The sequence below is a fragment of the Oncorhynchus keta genome, chromosome 25 (genome assembly GCF_023373465.1).
Source record: "Oncorhynchus keta strain PuntledgeMale-10-30-2019 chromosome 25, Oket_V2, whole genome shotgun sequence".
In the NCBI taxonomy this organism is placed as follows: Eukaryota; Metazoa; Chordata; class Actinopteri; order Salmoniformes; family Salmonidae; genus Oncorhynchus; species Oncorhynchus keta.
The window spans coordinates 39621540-39642478 of record NC_068445.1 but is presented as its reverse complement, the minus strand read 5'-3'; the positions used below and the strand labels follow the sequence as shown (position 1 = coordinate 39642478).

Sequence of the window (20939 nt, the reverse complement as noted above, 5' to 3'; positions counted from 1 at the left end):
CGGGTATCGTCCTAATTCTGCTCTGTATGCATTATTTGGTGTTTTATGTTGTACACAGAGGATATTTTTGCAGAATTCTGCATGCAGTCTCTCTCTCTCTCTCCCCCTTCTCTCTCTGTCTCTCTCTCCCCCTTCTCTCTCTCTCTCTCGGTCTCTCTCTCTCTCTCTCTGTCTATCTCTCCCTCTCTCTCTCTGTCTCTCTCTGTCTCTCTCTCTCTCTTGGTCTCTCTCTCTCTCTCTAGTTACACTATCACTCATCCACTGCTTTTCTAAATGAATAAAGGAGACCCACACACCGATTTGTCCCCTCAAAACGTTTTATTTTAACATGAACAATTCCAACTGTCGTTTTTCACCCAGCAGCAGAGATGTACAGTATAGACATTATACAGAGACAGTATAACGAGCACAGTTCCACTGACTGCACATTGGAAGAAGACAAGAAGAAGACACGGCAGGATGTGTTGTGTTTTCTCTCATGTCCAAGGTGTCGGCTAGGTAGGGTCACAGTAAGCAGACACCCACACACACATGCGCTCTACAGGCCAACGGAAATGGTTCAGATCCCATGGGGAGGGGGGGTGTTCACAATTTCATGTAAATACAATTTACACAAAGCACCGCCATGTCCATGTGGTATAGGGACATGTGAACAGGCTCCCACACACTCCATGCATGCGCACACACACACGCTTTAAGGGTCGACAGAAGGGTTTGTTTCCAGGTCACGTGCAGGTCAAACCCCAGGAGGGAGGTAGGGTAGTTCGCTCACTTTCAGCCTAACAACCTGTGTAATTCAATAAGAATGTTTTAAAAGTTGAAGAGAGACCCAGAGGAGTCTGAAAGCGTCACACCTCGAGGCATTCAATCCTGCCTGGACTGTTATTGTTGAATTATTGGTTTGTTCTTTTCTGCCCCTGCTGAGAGAAAACGAACACGGCTTTTGTTGGAGGAACTTAGAACAATGAGGTAATAGGATGGGATGTAGAAATAACAAAAGAAAGAAATGACTCGGACAACCCTAGCCCTAGGAGATACACATTATAAATAACTGGACAACCCTAGCCCTAGGAGATACACATTATAAATGACTGGACAACCCTAGCCCTAGGAGATACACATTATAAATAACTGGACAACCCTAGCCCTAGGAGATACACATTATAAATGACTGGACAACCCTAGCCCTAGGAGATACACATTATAAATGACTGGACAACCCTAGCCCTAGGAGATACACATTATAAATGACTGGACAACCCTAGCCCTGGGAGATACACATTATAAATGACTGGACGACCCTAGCCCTAGGAGATACACATTATAAATGACTGGACAACCCTAGCCCTGGGAGATACACATTATAAATGACTGGACGACCCTAGCCCTGGGAGATACACATTATAAATGACTGGACAACCCTAGCCCTGGGAGATACACATTATAAATGACTGGACGACCCTAGCCCTGGGAGATACACATGATAAATTACTGGACAACCCTAGCCCTGGGAGATACACATTATAAATGACTGGATGACCCTAGCCCTGGGAGATACACATTATAAATGACTGGACAACCCTAGCCCTGGGAGATACACATTATAAATGACTGGATGACCCTAGCCCTGGGAGATACACATTATAAATGACTGGACAACCCTAGCCCTGGGAGATACACATTATAAATGACTGGATGACCCTAGCCCTAGGAGATACACATTATAAATGACTGGACGACCCTAGCCCTGGGAGATACACATTATAAATGACTGGATGACCCTAGCCCTAGGAGATACACATTATAAATGACTGGACAACCCTAGCCCTGGGAGATACACATTATAAATGACTGGATGACCCTAGCCCTGGGAGATACACATTATAAATGACTGGACAACCCTAGCCCTGGGAGATACACATTATAAATGACTGGATGACCCTAGCCCTGGGAGATACACATTATAAATGACTGGACAACCCTAGCCCTGGGAGATACACATTATAAATGACTGGATGACCCTAGCCCTGGGAGATACACATTATAAATGACTGGACAACCCTAGCCCTGGGAGATACACATTATAAATGACTGGATGACCCTAGCCCTAGGAGATACACATTATAAATGACTGGATGACCCTAGCCCTAGGAGATACACATTATAAATGACTGGACAACCCTAGCCCTGGGAGATACACATTATAAATGACTGGATGACCCTAGCCCTGGGAGATACACATTATAAATGACTGGACAACCCTAGCCCTGGGAGATACACATTATAAATGACTGGATGACCCTAGCCCTGGGAGATACACATTATAAATGACTGGACAACGCTAGCCCTGGGAGATACACATTATAAATGACTGGATGACCCTAGCCCTAGGAGATCTGGACACAGCCCTATAAATGACTGGACAACCCTAGCCCTGGGATAAATGACTGGACGACCCTAGCCCTGGGAGATACACATTATAAATTACTGGATGACCCTAGCCCTAGGAGATACACATTATAAATGACTGGACGACCCTAGCCCTAGGAGATACACATTATAAATGACTGGAAAACACTAGCCCTGGGAGATACACATTATAAATGACTGGACAACTCTAGCCCTAGGAGATACACATTATAAATGACTGGACAACCCTAGCCCTGGGAGATACACATTATAAATGACTGGACAACCCTAGCCCTGGGAGATACACATTATAAATGACTGGACAACTCTAGCCCTGGGAGATACACATTATAAATGACTGGACAACCCTAGCCCTGGGAGATACACATTATAAATGACTGGACAACTCTAGCCCTAGGAGATACACATTATAAATGACTGGACAACCCTAGCCCTGGGAGATACACATTATAAATGACTGGACGACCCTAGCCCTAGGAGATACACATTATAAATGACTGGACAACCCTAGCCCTGGGAGATACACATTATAAATGACTGGACAACCCTAGCCCTGGGAGATACACATTATAAATGACTGGACGACCCTAGCCCTAGGAGATACACATTATAAATGACTGGACAACCCTAGCCCTGGGAGATACACATTATAAATGACTGGACAACCCTAGCCCTGGGAGATACACATTATAAATGACTGGACAACCCTAGCCCTGGGAGATACACATTATAAATGACTGGACAACTCTAGCCCTAGGAGATACACATTATAAATGACTGGACAACTCTAGCCCTGGGAGATACACATTATAAATGACTGGACAACTCTAGCCCTAGGAGATACACATTATAAATGACTGGACAACCCTAGCCCTGGGAGATACACATTATAAATGACTGGATAACCCTAGCCCTGGGAGATACACATTATAAATGACTGGATAACACTAGCCCTGGGAGATACACATTATAAATGACTGGAAAACACTAGCCCTAGGAGATACACATTATAAATGACTGGACAACTCTAGCCCTGGGAGATGGGAGGGGAAAACACAGGAGATACATATTATAAACCTCACAGAGAGACACCAGATGCTAAAAGACTGAACACTGAGGGATGCAACACCAATACTGAGCACAGCAGTGTATCCATTTCCACTGACACCACTCCTATGAAACACTGTTGTAGGAAAACATAAACGTTGGACATGCAATACTTGCTTTATTCATGTAACAATGACAAAACAGCAATAGCTCGAGGTGAAAGAAAGAGAAATACTGAGGTAAAAAGTTGCTACAGTAAAGTCTAGTGAGAAGAATAGTCTTGGTCAGTGAGAACCAGGTTAAGGAGGCCATGCTGTGGTGGTTCCCCAGGGAGGGTGAGGTTTCTAGGGGCAGATAGGGTTGGATGGCTGAGCCTGGGCCCTGGATGTGGCCCCCAGTGTACCATAGACCCCGCTCTCATCCTGCCAGGTGTTCCTTCCCCCGCGACGGTAGTCGGCGGTGTCTGTGAACTGGGACTGGGGCTTCCTGTAGTCAGGAATGCTGTCTGCTGGTCGGGCCTTCATGGTCCTCTGGAGGGGGAGACACAATGTGTGGATGTAGATGCTGCTTTTTCACAGGATCGAGGCTTTAAGCCAGGCACCAGTGTAAAACCCTGGGGGTAGGCCAGGCACAGGTGTAAAACCCTGGGGGTAGACCAGGCACCAGTGTAAAACCCTGGGGTATAAATGTGACAAGGTTTGAGTCTATCACTAGTTCTTTGCCCAAGACAAAGAGTTGTGGAAATGTTGTGCTTTGATCGCAAACTAGCTTAATAATGTGGGCCTCAACATGGTTCTATGGAGTTACATTTATCAAAGCTTAAAACATAAAAGTTTCAGATTTGGTCCCTTTTCAAAGTATTGTCAAGATTCTTGAACAGCGGTATAGTCTTCTAAGAACAGGTAGCCAACCTCTGCAAACAGGTGGACATTGATAACAGAAATCAGCACACACATGTCCTCAAATGTATTCATCTCAAAAAAAAAGTTCACAAAAGTTTACAAAATAGGGGAATCAGAAATCCACACAACAATCTCTCCACATGGGAAACCTATTGCACTATAATCCATACTTTGTTTTATTTCCTGTTGAAAATGAGAAGTAAAAAAAAATAATAATGGAATGAAAAGTTGAATATGAAACGTATGCAGCTCCCTGCAGGATAAGCCCAGAGCTCAGAATCCTAGAGACTAGTCCTCCTGTAGAGCATTAGACACTATATTACACATCTGGGAACAGTTATACTGAGGAAAAAAATAAAACCACACATTAAACACATAACACTAGAAACCTGCCACTGCTGACAGAGCAGCCTATCACAAGTGCTTCTGGGACGGCTAATAAAATTCTATGCATGACGGTACACGAAAATGTATATTTCATCACATGGTTGATGTGTGTCAGATGAGAGGAAACGGTATGTACAGGAGGAGAAGAAGTAAGGAATAGTAATTGAATAATAATAGCAGAAGACTATGAAATAGTGATGTCCGTTTGAAAAGGTGTTTTTGAGGTTTGAATGGGGTGTCCACTGATTATGTTTGACACTCAAACTCACCGCCTCTTTGCTGGAGTCCCATGGGGGCAGGTAATCCACTGCATATGTGGAGTCCAACTTCCTGGAATTGGAGACCGACACTTTAAAACAGGTTTGAAAGTTGCAGAGTGAAAGGACTCATTACATCATACAGCACGAGCACACCGTCCACCGCTTCCGAGCATATTACTCTGCAAAGTCCAGTCTCTATACAACAAGGTGGATGAAATTAGGGCACGAGTTGCCTTCCAGAGAGACATCAGAGATTGTAGCATTCTCTGTTTCACGGAAACATGGCTCGCTCAGGATATGTTGTCAGAGTTGGTACAGCCACCGGGTTTCTTCATGCATTGCGCCAATAGAAACAAACATCTCTTTGGTAAGAAGAAGGGCGGGGGTGTATGCCTCATGATTAACGACTCATGGTGTAATCACAACAACATACAGGAACTCAAGTTTTTTTGTTCACCTGACCTAGAATTCCTTACAAACAAATGCCGACCGAATTATCTTCCAAGATAATTTTCTTTGATTATAGTCACAGCCGTGTATATCCCCCCCAAGCAGACACCTCGACGGTCCTGAAAGTACTTCATTGCACTCTATGTAAACTGAAAACCATATATCCCGAGGCTGCATTTATTGTAGCTGGGTATTTTAACAAAGCAAATTTGGACCACTGCAACTCTTACTTCCGTGATGCATACAAGGCCCTCCCCCGCCCTCCCTTCGACAAATCTGACCATGACTCCATCTTGTTGCTCCCATTCTATAGATAGAAACTAAAACAGGTCGCGCCCGTGCTTAGGTCTATTCAACGCTGGTCTGACCAATCAAAATCAAATCAAATCAAATCAAATTTATTTATATAGCCCTTCGTACATCAGCTGATATCTCAAAGTGCTGTACAGAAACCCAGCCTAAAACCCCAAACAGCAAACAATGCAGGTGTAAAAGCACGGTGGCTAGGAAAAACTCCCTAGAAAGGCCAAAACCTAGGAAGAAACCTAGAGAGGAACCGGGCTATGTGGGGTGGCCAGTCCTCTTCTGGCTGTGCCGGGTAGAGATTATAACAGAACATGACCAAGATGTTCAAATGTTCATAAATGACCAGCATGGTCGAATAATAATAAGGCAGAACAGTTGAAACTGGAGCAGCAGCAGTCAGGTGGAATGGGGACAGCAAGGAGCCATCATGTCAGGTAGTCCTGGGGCACTGTCCTAGGGCTCAGGTCCTCCGAGAGAGAGAGAAAGAAAGAGAGAATTAGAGAGAGCATATGTGGGGTGGCCAGTCCTCTTTTGGCTATGCCGGGTGGAGATTATAACAGAACGTGGCCAAGATGTTCAAATGTTCATAAATGACCCAGCATGGTTGAATAATAGTAAGGCAGAACAGTTGAAACTGGAGCAGGAGCATGGCCAGGTGGACTGGGGACAGCAAGGAGTCCTCATGTCAGGTAGTCCTGGGACATGGTCCTAGGGCCCAGGCCAGTTGAAACTGGAGCAGCAGCATGGCCAGGTGGACTGGGGACAGCAAGGAGTCATCATGTCAGGTAGTCCTGGGGCATGGTCCTAGGGCTCAGGTCCTCCGAGAGAGAGAAAGAAAGAGAGAAGGAGAGAATTAGAGAACGCACACTTAGATTCACACAGGACACCGAATAGGACAGGAGAAGTACTCCAGATATAACAAACTGACCCTAGCCCCCCGACACATAAACTACTGCAGCATAAATACTGGAGGCTGAGACAGGAGGGGTCAGGAGACACTGTGGCCCCATCCGAGGACACCCCCGGACAGGGCCAAACAGGAAGGATATAACCAATCAGATTCCACACTTCAAGATTGCTTCCATCACGTGGACTGGGATATGTTCCAGGTAGCCTCAGACAATAACATTGACGTATACGCTGACTCGATGAGTATGTTTATTAGGAAGTGCATTGGAGATGTTGTACCCACTATAACTATTAAAACCTGCCCTAACCAGAAACTGTGGATTGATGGCAGCATTCGCGCAAAATTGAAAGCACGAACCACCGTATTTAATCATGGTAAGGCAACTGGAAACATGACCGAATACAGTTGAGTTATTCCCTCTGCAATGCAATCAAACAAGCAAAGCGTCTGTATATAGACAAAGTATAGTCTACAGGGTCTACAGACAATTACGGATTACAAAAATAAAACCAGCCGCGTCATGGACATCATCTCGCTCCCAGACAAATGAAACAACTTCTTTGCGCGCTTTTAGGACAATACAGTGCCATCGACACGACCCGCTACCAAAGACCGACGTGAGTAAAACATTTAAACGTGTTAACCCTCACAAGGTTGCCGGCTCAGACGGCATCCCTAGCCGCGTCCTCAGAGCATGCGCAGACCAGCTGGCTGGTGTGTTTACGAACATATTCAATCAATCCCTATCCCAGTCTGCTGTCCCCACATGTTTCAAGATGGCCAACATTGTTCCTGTTCCCAAGAAAGCTAAGGTAACAGAACTAAATGACTATCGCCCGAAGTACTCACTTCTGTCATCATGAAGTGCTTTGAGAGACTATTCAAGGACCATATGACCTCCACCCTACCTGACACCCTATACCCACCCCCAATTTGCTTACCACCCCAATAGGTCCACAGACAATGCAATCGCCACCACACTGCCCTATCCCGTCTAGGCAAGAGGAATACCTACAGTTGAAGTCGGAAGTTTACATACACCTTAGCCAAATACATTTAAACTCAGTTTTTCACAATTCCTGACATTTAATCCTCGTAGAAATGTCCTGTCTTAGGTCAACACTTTATTTTAAGAATGTGAAATGTCAGAATAATAGTGGAGAGAATGATTTATTTCAGCTTTCATTTTTTCATCACATTCCCAGTGGGTCAGACGTTTACATACACTCAATTAGTATTTGGTAGCATTGCCTTTAAATTGTTTAACTTGGTTTTAACTTAGGTGAATTTTGGCCCATTCCTCTTGACAGAGCTGGTGTAACTGAGTCAGGTTTGTAGGCCTCATTCCTTTCACACGCTTCGCGGTTGTGATGGTGTTCTTCAGCTTGCAAGCCTCCCCCTTTTTCCTCCAAACATAACGATGGTCATTATGGCCAAACAGTTCTATTTTTGCTTCATCAGACCAGAGGACATTTCTCCAAAAAGTACAATCTTTGTCCCCATGTGCAGTTGCAAACCGTAGTCTGGCTTTTTTTATGGTGGTTTTGGAGCAGTGGCTTCTTCCTTGCTGAGTGGTCTTTCAGGTTATGTCGATATAGGACTCGTTTTACTGTGGATATGGATACTTTCCTCCATCATCTTCACAAGGTCCTTTGCTGTTGTTCTGGGATGGACTTGCACTTTTGCACCAAAGTATGTTCATGTCTCGGAGACAGAATGCGTCTCCTTCCTGAGCGGTATGACGGCTGCATGGTACCATGGTGTTTATACTTGCGTACCATTGTTTGTACAGGTGAATGTGGTACCTTCGGGAGTTTGGAAATTGCTCTCAAGGATGAACCAGACTTGTGGAGTTTTTTTTCTGAGGTCTTGGCTGATTTCTTTTGATTTTCCCATGATGTCAAGCAATGAGGCACTGAGTTTGAAGGTAGGCCTTGAAATACATCCACAGGTACACCTCCAATTGACTCAAATTATGTCAATTAGCCTATCAGAAGCTTTTAAAGCCATTACATTATTTTCTGGAATTTTACAAGCTGTTTAAAGGCACAGTCAACTTAGTGTATGTAAACTTCTGACCCACTGGAATTGTGATACAGTGAATTATAAGTTAAATAATCTGTCTGTAAACAATTGTTGGGAAAATTACTTGTGTCATGCCCAAAGTATATGTCCTAACCGACTTGTCAAAACTATAGTTTGCTAACAAGAAATTTGTGGAGTGATTGAAAAATGAGTTTTAATGACTCCAACCTAAGTGGATGTAAACTTCCGACTGTATGTAAGAATGCTGTCTGTTCATTTACTACAGCTCAGCAGTCAACACCATAGTACCCTCCAAACTCATCAGTAAGCTTGAGACCCTGGGTCTCGACCCCGCCCTGTGTAACTTGGTCCTGGACTTTCTGGCGGGCCGCCCCCATGCAGTGAAGGTAGGAAACAACATCTCCACCCCGCTGATCCTCAACACTGGGGCCCCACATGGGTGTGTTCTCAGCCCTCTCCTGTACTCCCTGTTCACTCATGACCTCGAGGCCATGCACGCCTCCAACTCAATGATCAAGTTTGCAGACGTCAGTACAGTGGTAGGCTTGTTTACCAACAACTACGAGACGGCCTACAGGATGGAGGTGAGGGCCCTCGGCGTGTGGTGTCAGGAAAATAACCTCTCACTCAAGGTCAACAAAACAAAGGAGATGATCGTGGACTTCAGGAAACAGCAGAGGGTGCACACCCCTATCCACATCGACGGGACAGTAGCGGAGAAGGTGGAAAGTTTTAAGTTCCTCGGCGTACACATCACAGACAAACTGAAACGGTCCACCCACACAGACAGCGTGGTGAAGAAGGTGCAACAGCTCCTCTTCAACCTCAGGAGGCTGAAGAAATTTGGCTTGTCACCAAAAGCACTCACAAACTTCTAAAGCCCTCAACCGCAAGGCTCTCTAGAGGGTAGTGTGGCTGCACAAGGCATCACCGTGGGCAAACTACCTGCCCTCCAGGATACCTACAGCACCCGATGTCACAGGAAGGCCAAAAAGATCATCAAGGACACCCGTGCCACTGCCTGTTCACCCCGCTATCATCCAGAATGCGAGGTCAGTACAGGTGCATCAAAGCTGGGACTGAGAGACTGAAAAACAGCTTCTATCTCAAGGCTATCAGACTGTTAAAAAGCCATCACTAACATAGAGAGGCTGCAGCCAACATAGACTAAAATCCCTGGCAACTTTAATAAATTGATTTAATAATGCTATCACTAGTCACTTTAAATAATGACACTTGAATAATGTTTACATATCTTACATTTCTCATCTCATATGGTTATACTGTATTTTATACCATCTACTGCATCTTGCCTATGCCGCATGGCCATCGTGCATCCATATATTTATATGTACACATTCTTATTCCATCCCCTTACATTGTGTGTATTAGGTAGTTGTTGTGAAATTGTTAGATTACTTGTTAGATATTACTGCACTGTCGGACTTGAAGCACAAGTATTTTGCTACACTCACATTAACATCTGCTAACCATGTGTATGTGAACAATAACATTTCATTTGATTGATATGATTTGATTTACATCCTATTAGGTCTAAAGCACAGGAGGTTGGTGGCACTTTAATTGGGGAGGTCGGGCTCATGGCTGGAAGGGAATCAGTGGAACGGTATCAAATACATCAAACAAATGGTGCCATTTCATTTGCTCCGTTCCAGCTGTTGTTATGAGCTGTCCTCCCCTCAGCAGTCTCCATCGGTCTACGGGTACCCTCACAGGAAAACCTGAAAGAATCTACTGCTGAATAACTCTCTTTGGGCAGACCCCCAGAGGCAAACTCCCAGGCTCTAGTCAACATGGTGTTTATCATCTGTTACATGTGCTGCCCATTACTAATGCATCTTGTCTCCTTCAATTTGTTGTTCTACTGTAAAGTCTATTCTGATTTTAAATGAACTTTAAATCAAGTTTGATTTGATAAACAACTGAGTGTATTATTGTTTTATTTCTGCTTACATGTTTTATTTATATTGATGTGTGTATTTTCAGTCATTTATGTAATTCAGGGCTCATCTGTAAAAGAGACCTTGGTCTCAGTATGACTCCCTAATAAAATAAAGGTAAAATAAAATTGCCACTAGGCCCAGACTGTGTGTGAATGGGAGATTCTTTATAGCCTACACCAAAAAATACAGACAGATGTTCATGAAAGGTCTCTTGGCATGATTCAAATGTTGTTAAGTGAATGTTGTGTTAAGTGTTGCCAAGCCTTCTAAAAACGGAGTGGTGTGTGAGACACACTTCAAATGTTGCCGTGAGCTGTAGCCCTAGCCTCCCACACAGTAAGGATGGACGGCGACATCGGGAATACATCACTGTTTCCACAGGCGCTCTCCATGTCTTATGCAGTTGTGTTTGAAATGAATGTTAACTACAGGCCTATTTGACCGCTTCAAGTTGGACACAAAGGGATTCCATTGGTGCAAAAAGTCAAGTGTTTGCTCCTGCCCTCTAAACAAAGGATGCTCAAAACCTCTCCAACTTTGCTTATAACACTGTGTTCTCTGCTGTTATCATATTTGAAACCTGTCAATATCAACATTTGAGATTGTTGTTGTTGTTGTTGTAAAATAATGTGATTTATTCAACAAGGAGAATGGGGCCTCAACGACCAAACAGTCATATCGCCCTCTTTTGGCAGAGAGTAGTAGCGACACCATTTGGAGTCGACAGTTCACACAGTGTGAGTTCACCGTTCTCACTGTCCTCTAGTACTCGAGAAAACTGGTTACTGAGTGTGTGTCGAAGCAAGAAGAACAGAGAACAGCCTCTTACATCTTGTCATGCCCGGGGCGATGATGTGGCAGGATGCTATTGGTCACATCAGTCACATGTCCTGCTGTGTCTCTGCAGTAAAACAACACTGGATCAACACATTGTATACACCTAAATGTCATTTGTAAATCTCTGCACATAGCATACATAGCATCTCAACATTGTACTGCAACATCAAGAATATACTGTATGTGTCTAGCACAGGAGGCTGGTGGCACCTTAATTTGGGAGGACGGGCTCGTGGTGATGGCTCGAGCGGAAAAGGTGGAATGGTATCAAATACCATTCCATTCGCTCCGTTCCAGACATTATTATGAGCCGTCCTCCCCTTAGCAGCCTCCACTGGTGTATAGCCTGTAACGGCATACATGTATATTAAGTTTGTGTACTCAGTGTTATGTGTCTTGTACGTACCAATCCTTTACCACACATGAAGTACACTCTCGGGAAACAAAGGTTATTTGAAATAAATTGAATAAAGAGTCTGTGAGCGTACAAACAAGGTGCAGCCTTGCTATGAGTTTCCCCATGAAGGAGAAGAATGTGCTCCTAATTGGTCAGTGAGAATGTGCTCCTAATTGGTCAGTGAGAATGTGCTCCTGAATGGTCAGTGAGAATGACAAAGTAGATTTAGCTTTTAGTGCTTGTGTTTTTTGTGCTTCTATAGCCAGCTACTGTACCTGACGACACCATGCTACAGTCCTCCTATAGCCAGCTACTGTACCTGATGGCACTATGCTACAGTCCTCCTATAGCCAACTACTGTACCTGATGGCACCATGCTACAGTCCTCCTATAGCCAGCTACTGTACCTGATGGCACTATGCTACAGTCCTCCTATAGCCAGCTACTGTACCTGATGGCACTATGCTACAGTCCTCCTATAGCCAGCTACTGTACCTGATGGCACTATGCTACAGTCCTCCTATAACCAGCTACTGTACCTGATGGCACTATGCTACAGTCCTCCTATAGCCAGCTACTGTACCTGATGGCACTATGCTACAGTCCTCCTATAGCCAGCTACTGTACCTGACGGCACTATGCTACAGTCCTCCTCTACTGTACCTGACGGCACTATGCTACAGTCCACCTATAGCCAGCTACTGTACCTGACGGTACTATGCTACAGTCCTCCTATAGCCAGCTACTGTACCTGACGGCACTATGCTACAGTCCTCCTATAGCCAGCTACTGTACCTGATGGCACCATGCTACAGTCCACCTATAGCCAGCTACTGTACCTGACGGCACTATGCTACAGTCCTCCTATAGCCAGCTACTGTACCTGACGGCACTGGCACTATGCTGACAGTCCTCCTATAGCCAGCTACTACCTGACGGCACTATGCTACAGTCCTCCTATAGCCAGCTACTCTAGCCGACGGCACTATGCTACAGTCCTCCTATAGCCAGCTACTGTACCTGATGGCACTATGCTACAGTCCTCCTATAGCCAGCTACTGTACCTGATGGCACTATGCTACAGTCCTCCTATAGCCAGCTACTGTACCTGATGGCACCATGCTACAGTCCTCCTATAGCCAGCTACTGTACCTGATGGCACCATGCTACAGTCCTCCTATAGCCAGCTACTGTACCTGACGGCACCATGCTACAGTCCTCCTATAGCCAGCTACTGTACCTGACGGCACTATGCTACAGTCCTCCTATAGCCAGCTACTGTACCTGATGGCACCATGCTACAGTCCTCCTATAGCCAGCTACTGTACCTGATGGCACTGTACCTGACGGCACTATGCTACAGTCCTCCTATAGCCAGCTACTGTACCTGACGGCACTATGCTACAGTCCTCCTATAGCCAGCTACTGTACCTGACGGCACTATGCTACAGTCCTCCTATAGCCAGCTACTGTACCTGACGGCACTATGCTACAGTCCTCCTATAGCCAGCTACTGTACCTGATGGCACCATGCTACAGTCCTCCTATAGCCAGCTACTGTACCTGACGGCACTATGCTACAGTCCTCCTATAGCCAGCTACTGTACCTGATGGCACTATGCTACAGTCCTCCTATAGCCAGCTACTGTACCTGACGGCACTATGCTACAGTCCTCCTATAGCCAGCTACTGTACCTGACGGCACTATGCTACAGTCCTCCTATAGCCAGCTACTGTACCTGATGGCACTATGCTACAGTCCTCCTATAGCCAGCTACTGTACCTGACGGCACTATGCTACAGTCCTCCTATAGCCAGCTACTGTACCTGATGGCACTATGCTACAGTCCTCCTATAGCCAGCTACTGTACCTGATGGCACTATGCCTGACACTATGTCCTCCTATAGCCAGCTACTGTACCTGATGGCACTATGCTACAGTCCTCCTATAGCCAGCTACTGTACCTGATGGCACCATGCTACAGTCCTCCTATAGCCAGCTACTGTACCTGATGGCACCATGCTACAGTCCTCCTATAGCCAGCTACTGTACCTGATGGCACTATGCTACAGTCCTCCTATAGCCAGCTACTGTACCTGATGGCACCATGCTACAGTCCTCCTATAGCCAGCTACTGTACCTGATGGCACTATGCTACAGTCCTCCTATAGCCAGCTACTGTACCTGATGGCACCATGCTACAGTCCTCCTATAGCCAGCTACTGTACCTGATGGCACCATGCTACAGTCCTCCTATAGCCAGCTACTGTACCTGACTGTACCTGCACTATGCTACAGTCCTCCTATAGCCAGCTACTGTACCTGATGGCACTATGCTACAGTCCTCCTATAGCCAGCTACTGTACCTGACGGCACCATGCTACAGTCCTCCTATAGCCAGCTACTGTACCTGATGGCACCATGCTACAGTCCTCCTATAGCCAGCTACTGTACCTGATGGCACCATGCTACAGTCCTCCTATAGCCAGCTACTGTACCTGATGGCACTATGCTACAGTCCTCCTATAGCCAGCTACTGTACCTGACGGCACTATGCTACAGTCCTCCTATAGCCAGCTACTGTACCTGATGGCACTATGCTACAGTCCTCCTATAGCCAGCTACTGTACCTGACGGCACCATGCTACAGTCCTCCTATAGCCAGCTACTGTACCTGATGGCACTATGCTACAGTCCTCCTATAGCCAGCTACTGTACCTGACGGCACTATGCTACAGTCCACCTACCAGCTACTGTACCTGACGGCACTATGCTACAGTCCTCCTATAGCCAGCTACTGTACCTGATGGCACCATGCTACAGTCCTCCTATAGCCAGCTACTGTACCTGATGGCACTATGCTACAGTCCTCCTATAGCCAGCTACTGCCTGACACTATGCTACAGTCCTCCTATAGCCAGCTACTGTACCTGATGGCACTATGCTACAGTCCTCCTATAGCCAGCTACTGTACCTGATGCTACAGTCCTCCTATAGCCAGCTACTGTACCTGACGGCACTATGCTACAGTCCTCCTATAGCCAGCTACTGTACCTGACGGCACTATGCTACAGTCCTCCTATAGCCAGCTACTGTAGCCACTATGCTACAGTCCTCCTATAGCCAGCTACTGTACCTGACGGCACTATGCTCCTCCTATAGCCAGCTACTGTACCTGACGGCACTATGCTACAGTCCTCCTATAGCCAGCTACTGTACCTGATGGCACTATGCTACAGTCCTCCTATAGCCAGCTACTGTACCTGACGGCACTATGCTACAGTCCTCCTATAGCCAGCTACTGTACCTGACGGCACTATGCTACAGTCCTCCTATAGCCAGCTACTGTACCTGATGGAACAGTCCTCCTATGCCAGCTACTCTAGCCACGGCACTATGCTACAGTCCTCCTATAGCCAGCTACTGTACCTGATGGCACTATGCTACAGTCCTCCTATAGCCAGCTACTGTACCTGATGGCACTATGCTACAGTCCTCCTATAGCCAGCTACTGTACCTGATGGCACTATGCTACAGTCCTCCTATAGCCAGCTACTGTACCTGATGGCACTATGCTACAGTCCTCCTATAGCCAGCTACTGTACCTGATGGCACTATGCTACAGTCCTCCTATAGCCAGCTACTGTACCTGATGGCACTATGCTACAGTCCTCCTATAGCCAGCTACTGTACCTGATGGCACTATGCTACAGTCCTCCTATAGCCAGCTACTGTACCTGATGGCACCATGCTACAGTCCTCCTATAGCCAGCTACTGTACCTGATGGCACTATGCTACAGTCCTCCTATAGCCAGCTACTGTACCTGATGGCACCATGCTACAGTCCTCCTATAGCCAGCTACTGTACCTGATGGCACCATGCTACAGTCCTCCTATAGCCAGCTACTGTACCTGATGGCACCATGCTACAGTCCTCCTATAGCCAGCTACTGTACCCTCCTATAGCCAGCTGTACCTGATGGCACTATGCTACAGTCCTCCTATAGCCAGCTACTGTACCTGATGGCACTATGCTACAGTCCTCCTATAGCCAGCTACTGGCACCTGCTGGCACAGTCCTCCTATAGCCAGCTACTGTACCTGATGGCACCATGCTACAGTCCTCCTATAGCCAGCTACTGTACCTGATGGCACTATGCTACAGTCCTCCTATAGCCAGCTACTGTACCTGATGGCACCATGCTACAGTCCTCCTATAGCCAGCTACTGTACCTGATGGCACTATGCTACAGTCCTCCTATAGCCAGCTACTGTACCTGATGGCACTGCTACAGTCCTCCTATAGCCAGCTACTGTACCTGATGGCACTATGCTACAGTCCTCCTATAGCCAGCTACTGTACCTGATGGCACTATGCTACAGTCCTCCTATAGCCAGCTACTGTACCTGATGGCACTATGCTACAGTCCTCCTATAGCCAGCTACTGTACCTGATGGCACCATGCTACAGTCCTCCTATAGCCAGCTACTGTACCTGATGGCACTATGCTACAGTCCTCCTATAGCCAGCTACTGTACCTGATGGCACTATGCTACAGTCCTCCTATAGCCAGCTACTGTACCTGATGGCACTATGCTACAGTCCTCCTATAGCCAGCTACTGTACCTGATGGCACTATGCTACAGTCCTCCTATAGCCAGCTACTGTACCTGATGGCACTATGCTACAGTCCTCCTATAGCCAGCTACTGTACCTGATGGCACTATGCTACAGTCCTCCTATAGCCAGCTACTGTACCTGATGGCACTATGCTACAGTCCTCCTATAGCCAGCTACTGTACCTGATGGCACCATGCTACAGTCCTCCTATAGCCAGCTACTGTACCTGATGGCACTATGCTACACCTCCTGCCAGCTACTGTACCTGATGGCACTATGCTACAGTCCTCCTATAGCCAGCTACTGTACCTGATGGCACTATGCTACAGTCCTCCTATAGCCAGCTACTGTACCTGATGGCACTATGCTACAGTCCTCCTATAGCCAGCTACTGTACCTGATGGCACTATGCTACAGTCCTCCTATAGCCAGCTACTGTACCTGATGGCACCATGCTACAGTCCTCCTATAGCCAGCTACTGTACCTGATGGCACCATGCTACAGTCCTCCTATAGCCAGCTACTGTACCTGATGGCACTATGCTACAGTCCTCCTATAGCCAGCTACTGTACCTGATGGCACCATGCTACAGTCCTCCTATAGCCAGCTACTGTACCTGATGGCACTATGCTACAGTCCTCCTATAGCCAGCTACTGTACCTGATGGCACTATGCTACAGTCCTCCTATAGCCAGCTACTGTACCTGATGGCACCTGCTACAGTCCTCCTATAGCCAGCTACTGCCTGATGGCACTATGCTACAGTCCTCCTATAGCCAGCTACTGCCTGATGGCACCATGCTACAGTCCTCCTATAGCCAGCTACTGTACCTGATGGCACTATGCTACAGTCCTCCTATAGCCAGCTACTGTACCTGATGGCACTATGCTACAGTCCTCCTATAGCCAGCTACTGTACCTGATGGCACTATGCTACAGTCCTCCTATAGCCAGCTACTGTACCTGATGGCACTATGCTACAGTCCTCCTATAGCCAGCTACTGTACCTGATGGCACTATGCTACAGTCCTCCTATAGCCAGCTACTGTACCTGATGGCACCATGCTACAGTCCTCCTATAGCCAGCTACTGTACCTGATGGCACTATGCTACAGTCCTCCTATAGCCAGCTACTGTACCTGATGGCACCATGCTACAGTCCTCCTATAGCCAGCTACTGTACCTGATGGCACTATGCTACAGTCCTCCTATAGCCAGCTACTGTACCTGATGGCACCATGCTACAGTCCTCCTATAGCCAGCTACTGTACCTGATGGCACCATGCTACCTCCTAGTCTTTACCTGATGGCACTGCTACAGTCCTCCTATAGCCAGCTACTGTACCTGATGGCACTATGCTACAGTCCTCCTATAGCCAGCTACTGTACCTGATGGCACTATGCTACAGTCCTCCTATAGCCAGCTACTGTACCTGATGGCACTATGCTACAGTCCTCCTATAGCCAGCTACTGTACCTGATGGCACTATGCTACAGTCCTCCTATAGCCAGCTACTGTACCTGATGGCACCATGCTACAGTCCTCCTATAGCCAGCTACTGTACCTGATGGCACTATGCTACAGTCCTCCTATAGCCAGCTACTGTACCTGATGGCACCATGCTATCCTCCTATAGCCAGCTACTGTACCTGATGGCACCATGCTACAGTCCTCCTATAGCCAGCTACTGTACCTGATGGCACTCCAGCTACTGTACCTGATGGCACTATAGCCAGCTACTGTACCTGATGGCACCACTATCCTCCTATAGCCAGCTACTGTACCTGATGGCACTATGCTACAGTCCTCCTATAGCCAGCTACTGTACCTGATGGCACTATGCTACAGTCCTCCCATAGCCAGCTACTGTACCTGATGGCACTATGCTACAGTCCTCCTAGCCAGCTACTGTACCTGATGGCACCATGCTACAGTCCTCCTATAGCCAGCTACTGTACCTGATGGCACCATGCTACAGTCCTCCTATAGCCAGCTACTGTACCTGATGGCACTATGCTACAGTCCTCCTATAGCCAGCTACTGTACCTGATGGCACTATGCTACAGTCCTCCTATAGCCAGCTACTGTACCTGACACTATGCTAGTCCTCCTATAGCCAGCTACTGTACCTGATGGCACCATGCTACAGTCCTCCTATAGCCAGCTACTGTACCTGATGGCACTATGCTACAGTCCTCCTATAGCCAGCTACTGTACCTGATGGCACTATGCTACAGTCCTCCTATAGCCAGCTACTGTACCTGATGGCACTATGCTACAGTCCTCCTATAGCCAGCTACTGTACCTGATGGCACCATGCTACAGTCCTCCTATAGCCAGCTACTGTACCTGATGGCACTATGCTACAGTCCTCCTATAGCCAGCTACTGTACCTGACGGCACTATGCTACAGTCCTCCTATAGCCAGCTACTGTACCTGATGGCACTATGCTACAGTCCTCCTATAGCCAGCTACTGTACCTGATGGCACTATGCTACCCTCCTATAGCCAGCTACTGTACCTGATGGCACTATGCTACAGTCCTCCTATAGCCAGCTACTGTACCTGATGGCACTATGCTACAGTCCTCCTATAGCCAGCTACTGTACCTGATGGCACTATGCTACAGTCCTCCTATAGCCAGCTACTGTACCTGATGGCACTATGCTACAGTCCTCCTATAGCCAGCTACTGTACCTGATGGCACCATGCTACAGTCCTCCTATAGCCAGCTACTGTACCTGATGGCACCATGCTACAGTCCTCCTATAGCCAGCTACTGTACCTGACACTATGCTACAGTCCTCCTATAGCCAGCTACTGTACCTGATGGCACTATGCTACAGTCCTCCTATAGCCAGCTACTGTACCTGATGGCACTATGCTACAGTCCTCCTATAGCCAGCTACTGTACCTGATGGCACCATGCTACAGTCCTCCTATAGCCAGCTACTGTACCTGATGGCACTATGCTACAGTCCTCCTATAGCCAGCTACTGTACCTGATGGCACTATGCTACAGTCCTCCTATAGCCAGCTACTGTACCTGATGGCACCATGCTACAGTCCTCCTATAGCCAGCTACTGTACCTGATGGCACTATGCTACAGTCCTCCTATAGCCAGCTACTGTACCTGATGGCACCATGCTACAGTCCTCCTATAGCCAGCTACTGTACCTGATGGCACTATGCTACAGTCCTCCTATAGCCAGCTACTGTACCTGATGGCACCATGCTACAGTCCTCCTATAGCCAGCTACTGTACCTGATGGCACTATGCTACAGTCCTCCTATAGCCAGCATACTGTACCTGATGGCACCATACTACAGTCCTCTTATAGCCAGCTACTGTACCTGATGGCACTATGCTACAGTTCTACAGTTACAGCCTACCTGACGGTACGTTTGTCAAAGTCTGCAGACTGGAAGTGGTCAGCCTCTACCATAGACTTGAGAATCTTCTTGGGCTCATAATCTCTCTTCAGTAGATACTGTGACATTTGTGTTTCTGTGCTTGTGCTCCAATCCTGGAGGTTAAACAGAATAGAATAGAATAGAACTCTTAGAATATATTGTTTTTTTTTTCCCCAAAGGAAACTTCGGTAAAGAGATTATGTTACAGCAGCAACAACAACAACAATATATATATATATATATATATATATTTTTTTTTTTAAAGGCCAACTGATACATGAACAACCAAGATCAAATAAAAAGCCTTGATATATAATCTCCTATTGTTTCACAAATGAGAGGTATTGCTCACAGCATCCATGTAGGTTCCAAAGTGTTTGTAGGTAGATTTACTGAGTTTCTTCTTTCCATCTGGACACAGAGTGAAGTCATAGTCTTTGGGTTCGGCCTCTCTGTTTTTATGCCTAGATGGGAATAATATGTACATCATTCATGTGATCTGCAGATAGCTGTGATGTTGAGAGATATTTTAGAATGAATAGTTGGCTTGTCTATACTTACCAATTGGAAATAAGAGTTGGTCTGCTGTAATACATCTTGGTATCAGACATGGTGACTGAGTTTGAAGACTGAAACGTGATTCACCAATAAAACTTCCACTGAACTGAATGAAGCCTTTTGCACTCAGGATTCTCAGCGAACAAAATTAAGAGGCTTCCAAATTCCATTCCAATTACTGTGACGTCATAGAACGGGACTGTTTGATGAGAACGTGAGTAACATTCCACAGCATTAAACCATTCGATCGATGGAAGAGTGTAGCATAGTCCCGCAAATTGTATGAATGAATTAATGAATTAATGTACTAATGAATTAATTAATTACTGTGGACTGTAAAAACATTGTAGGCGAAGTGGCGTTTAAATTTTTTACAAATGTTGCAACAACGTTACCATGGTGAA

General features: G+C 46.4%; 1 protein-coding gene across 2 annotated transcripts; it reads right to left on the bottom strand.

Moving 5' to 3' along the window:
- Positions 1 to 2493: 2493 nt before the first annotated feature.
- On the bottom strand, positions 2494 to 20906 carry LOC118377316 (cilia- and flagella-associated protein 95-like). Of its 2 annotated transcripts, XM_052479311.1 has the most exons (6): positions 20539 to 20902; positions 20330 to 20441; positions 19957 to 20090; positions 11532 to 11603; positions 5036 to 5096; positions 2494 to 4007 (listed from the first exon to the last, which is right to left on the bottom strand). In XM_052479311.1, the coding sequence occupies exons 1-6, from the start codon at positions 20586 to 20588 to the stop codon at positions 3822 to 3824; spliced, it is 615 nt and encodes a 204-aa protein (XP_052335271.1). In that variant the 5' UTR covers positions 20589 to 20902; the 3' UTR covers positions 2494 to 3821. The 2 variants fall into 2 exon arrangements, with proteins under 2 accessions (XP_052335271.1, XP_052335272.1); XM_052479312.1 differs by lacking the exon at positions 11532 to 11603 and having other exon boundaries at positions 20539 to 20906.
- Between the last annotated feature and the right edge of the window lie 33 nt (positions 20907 to 20939).

Excerpts from the sequence above, each read along its gene's own strand:
- LOC118377316 (XM_052479311.1), bottom strand. The coding sequence starts at position 20,588 with ATGTCTGATACCAAGATGTATTACAGCAGACCAACTCTTATTTCCAAT. Across the intron at positions 20,091-20,329 it reads TTGGAACCTACATGGATGCT|GATTGGAGCACAAGCACAGA; the intron begins GTGAGCAATACC and ends TTTAACCTCCAG. Across the intron at positions 11,604-19,956 it reads TTTGACAAACGTACCGTCAG|AGACACAGCAGGACATGTGA; the intron begins GTAGGCTGTAAC and ends GTTTTACTGCAG.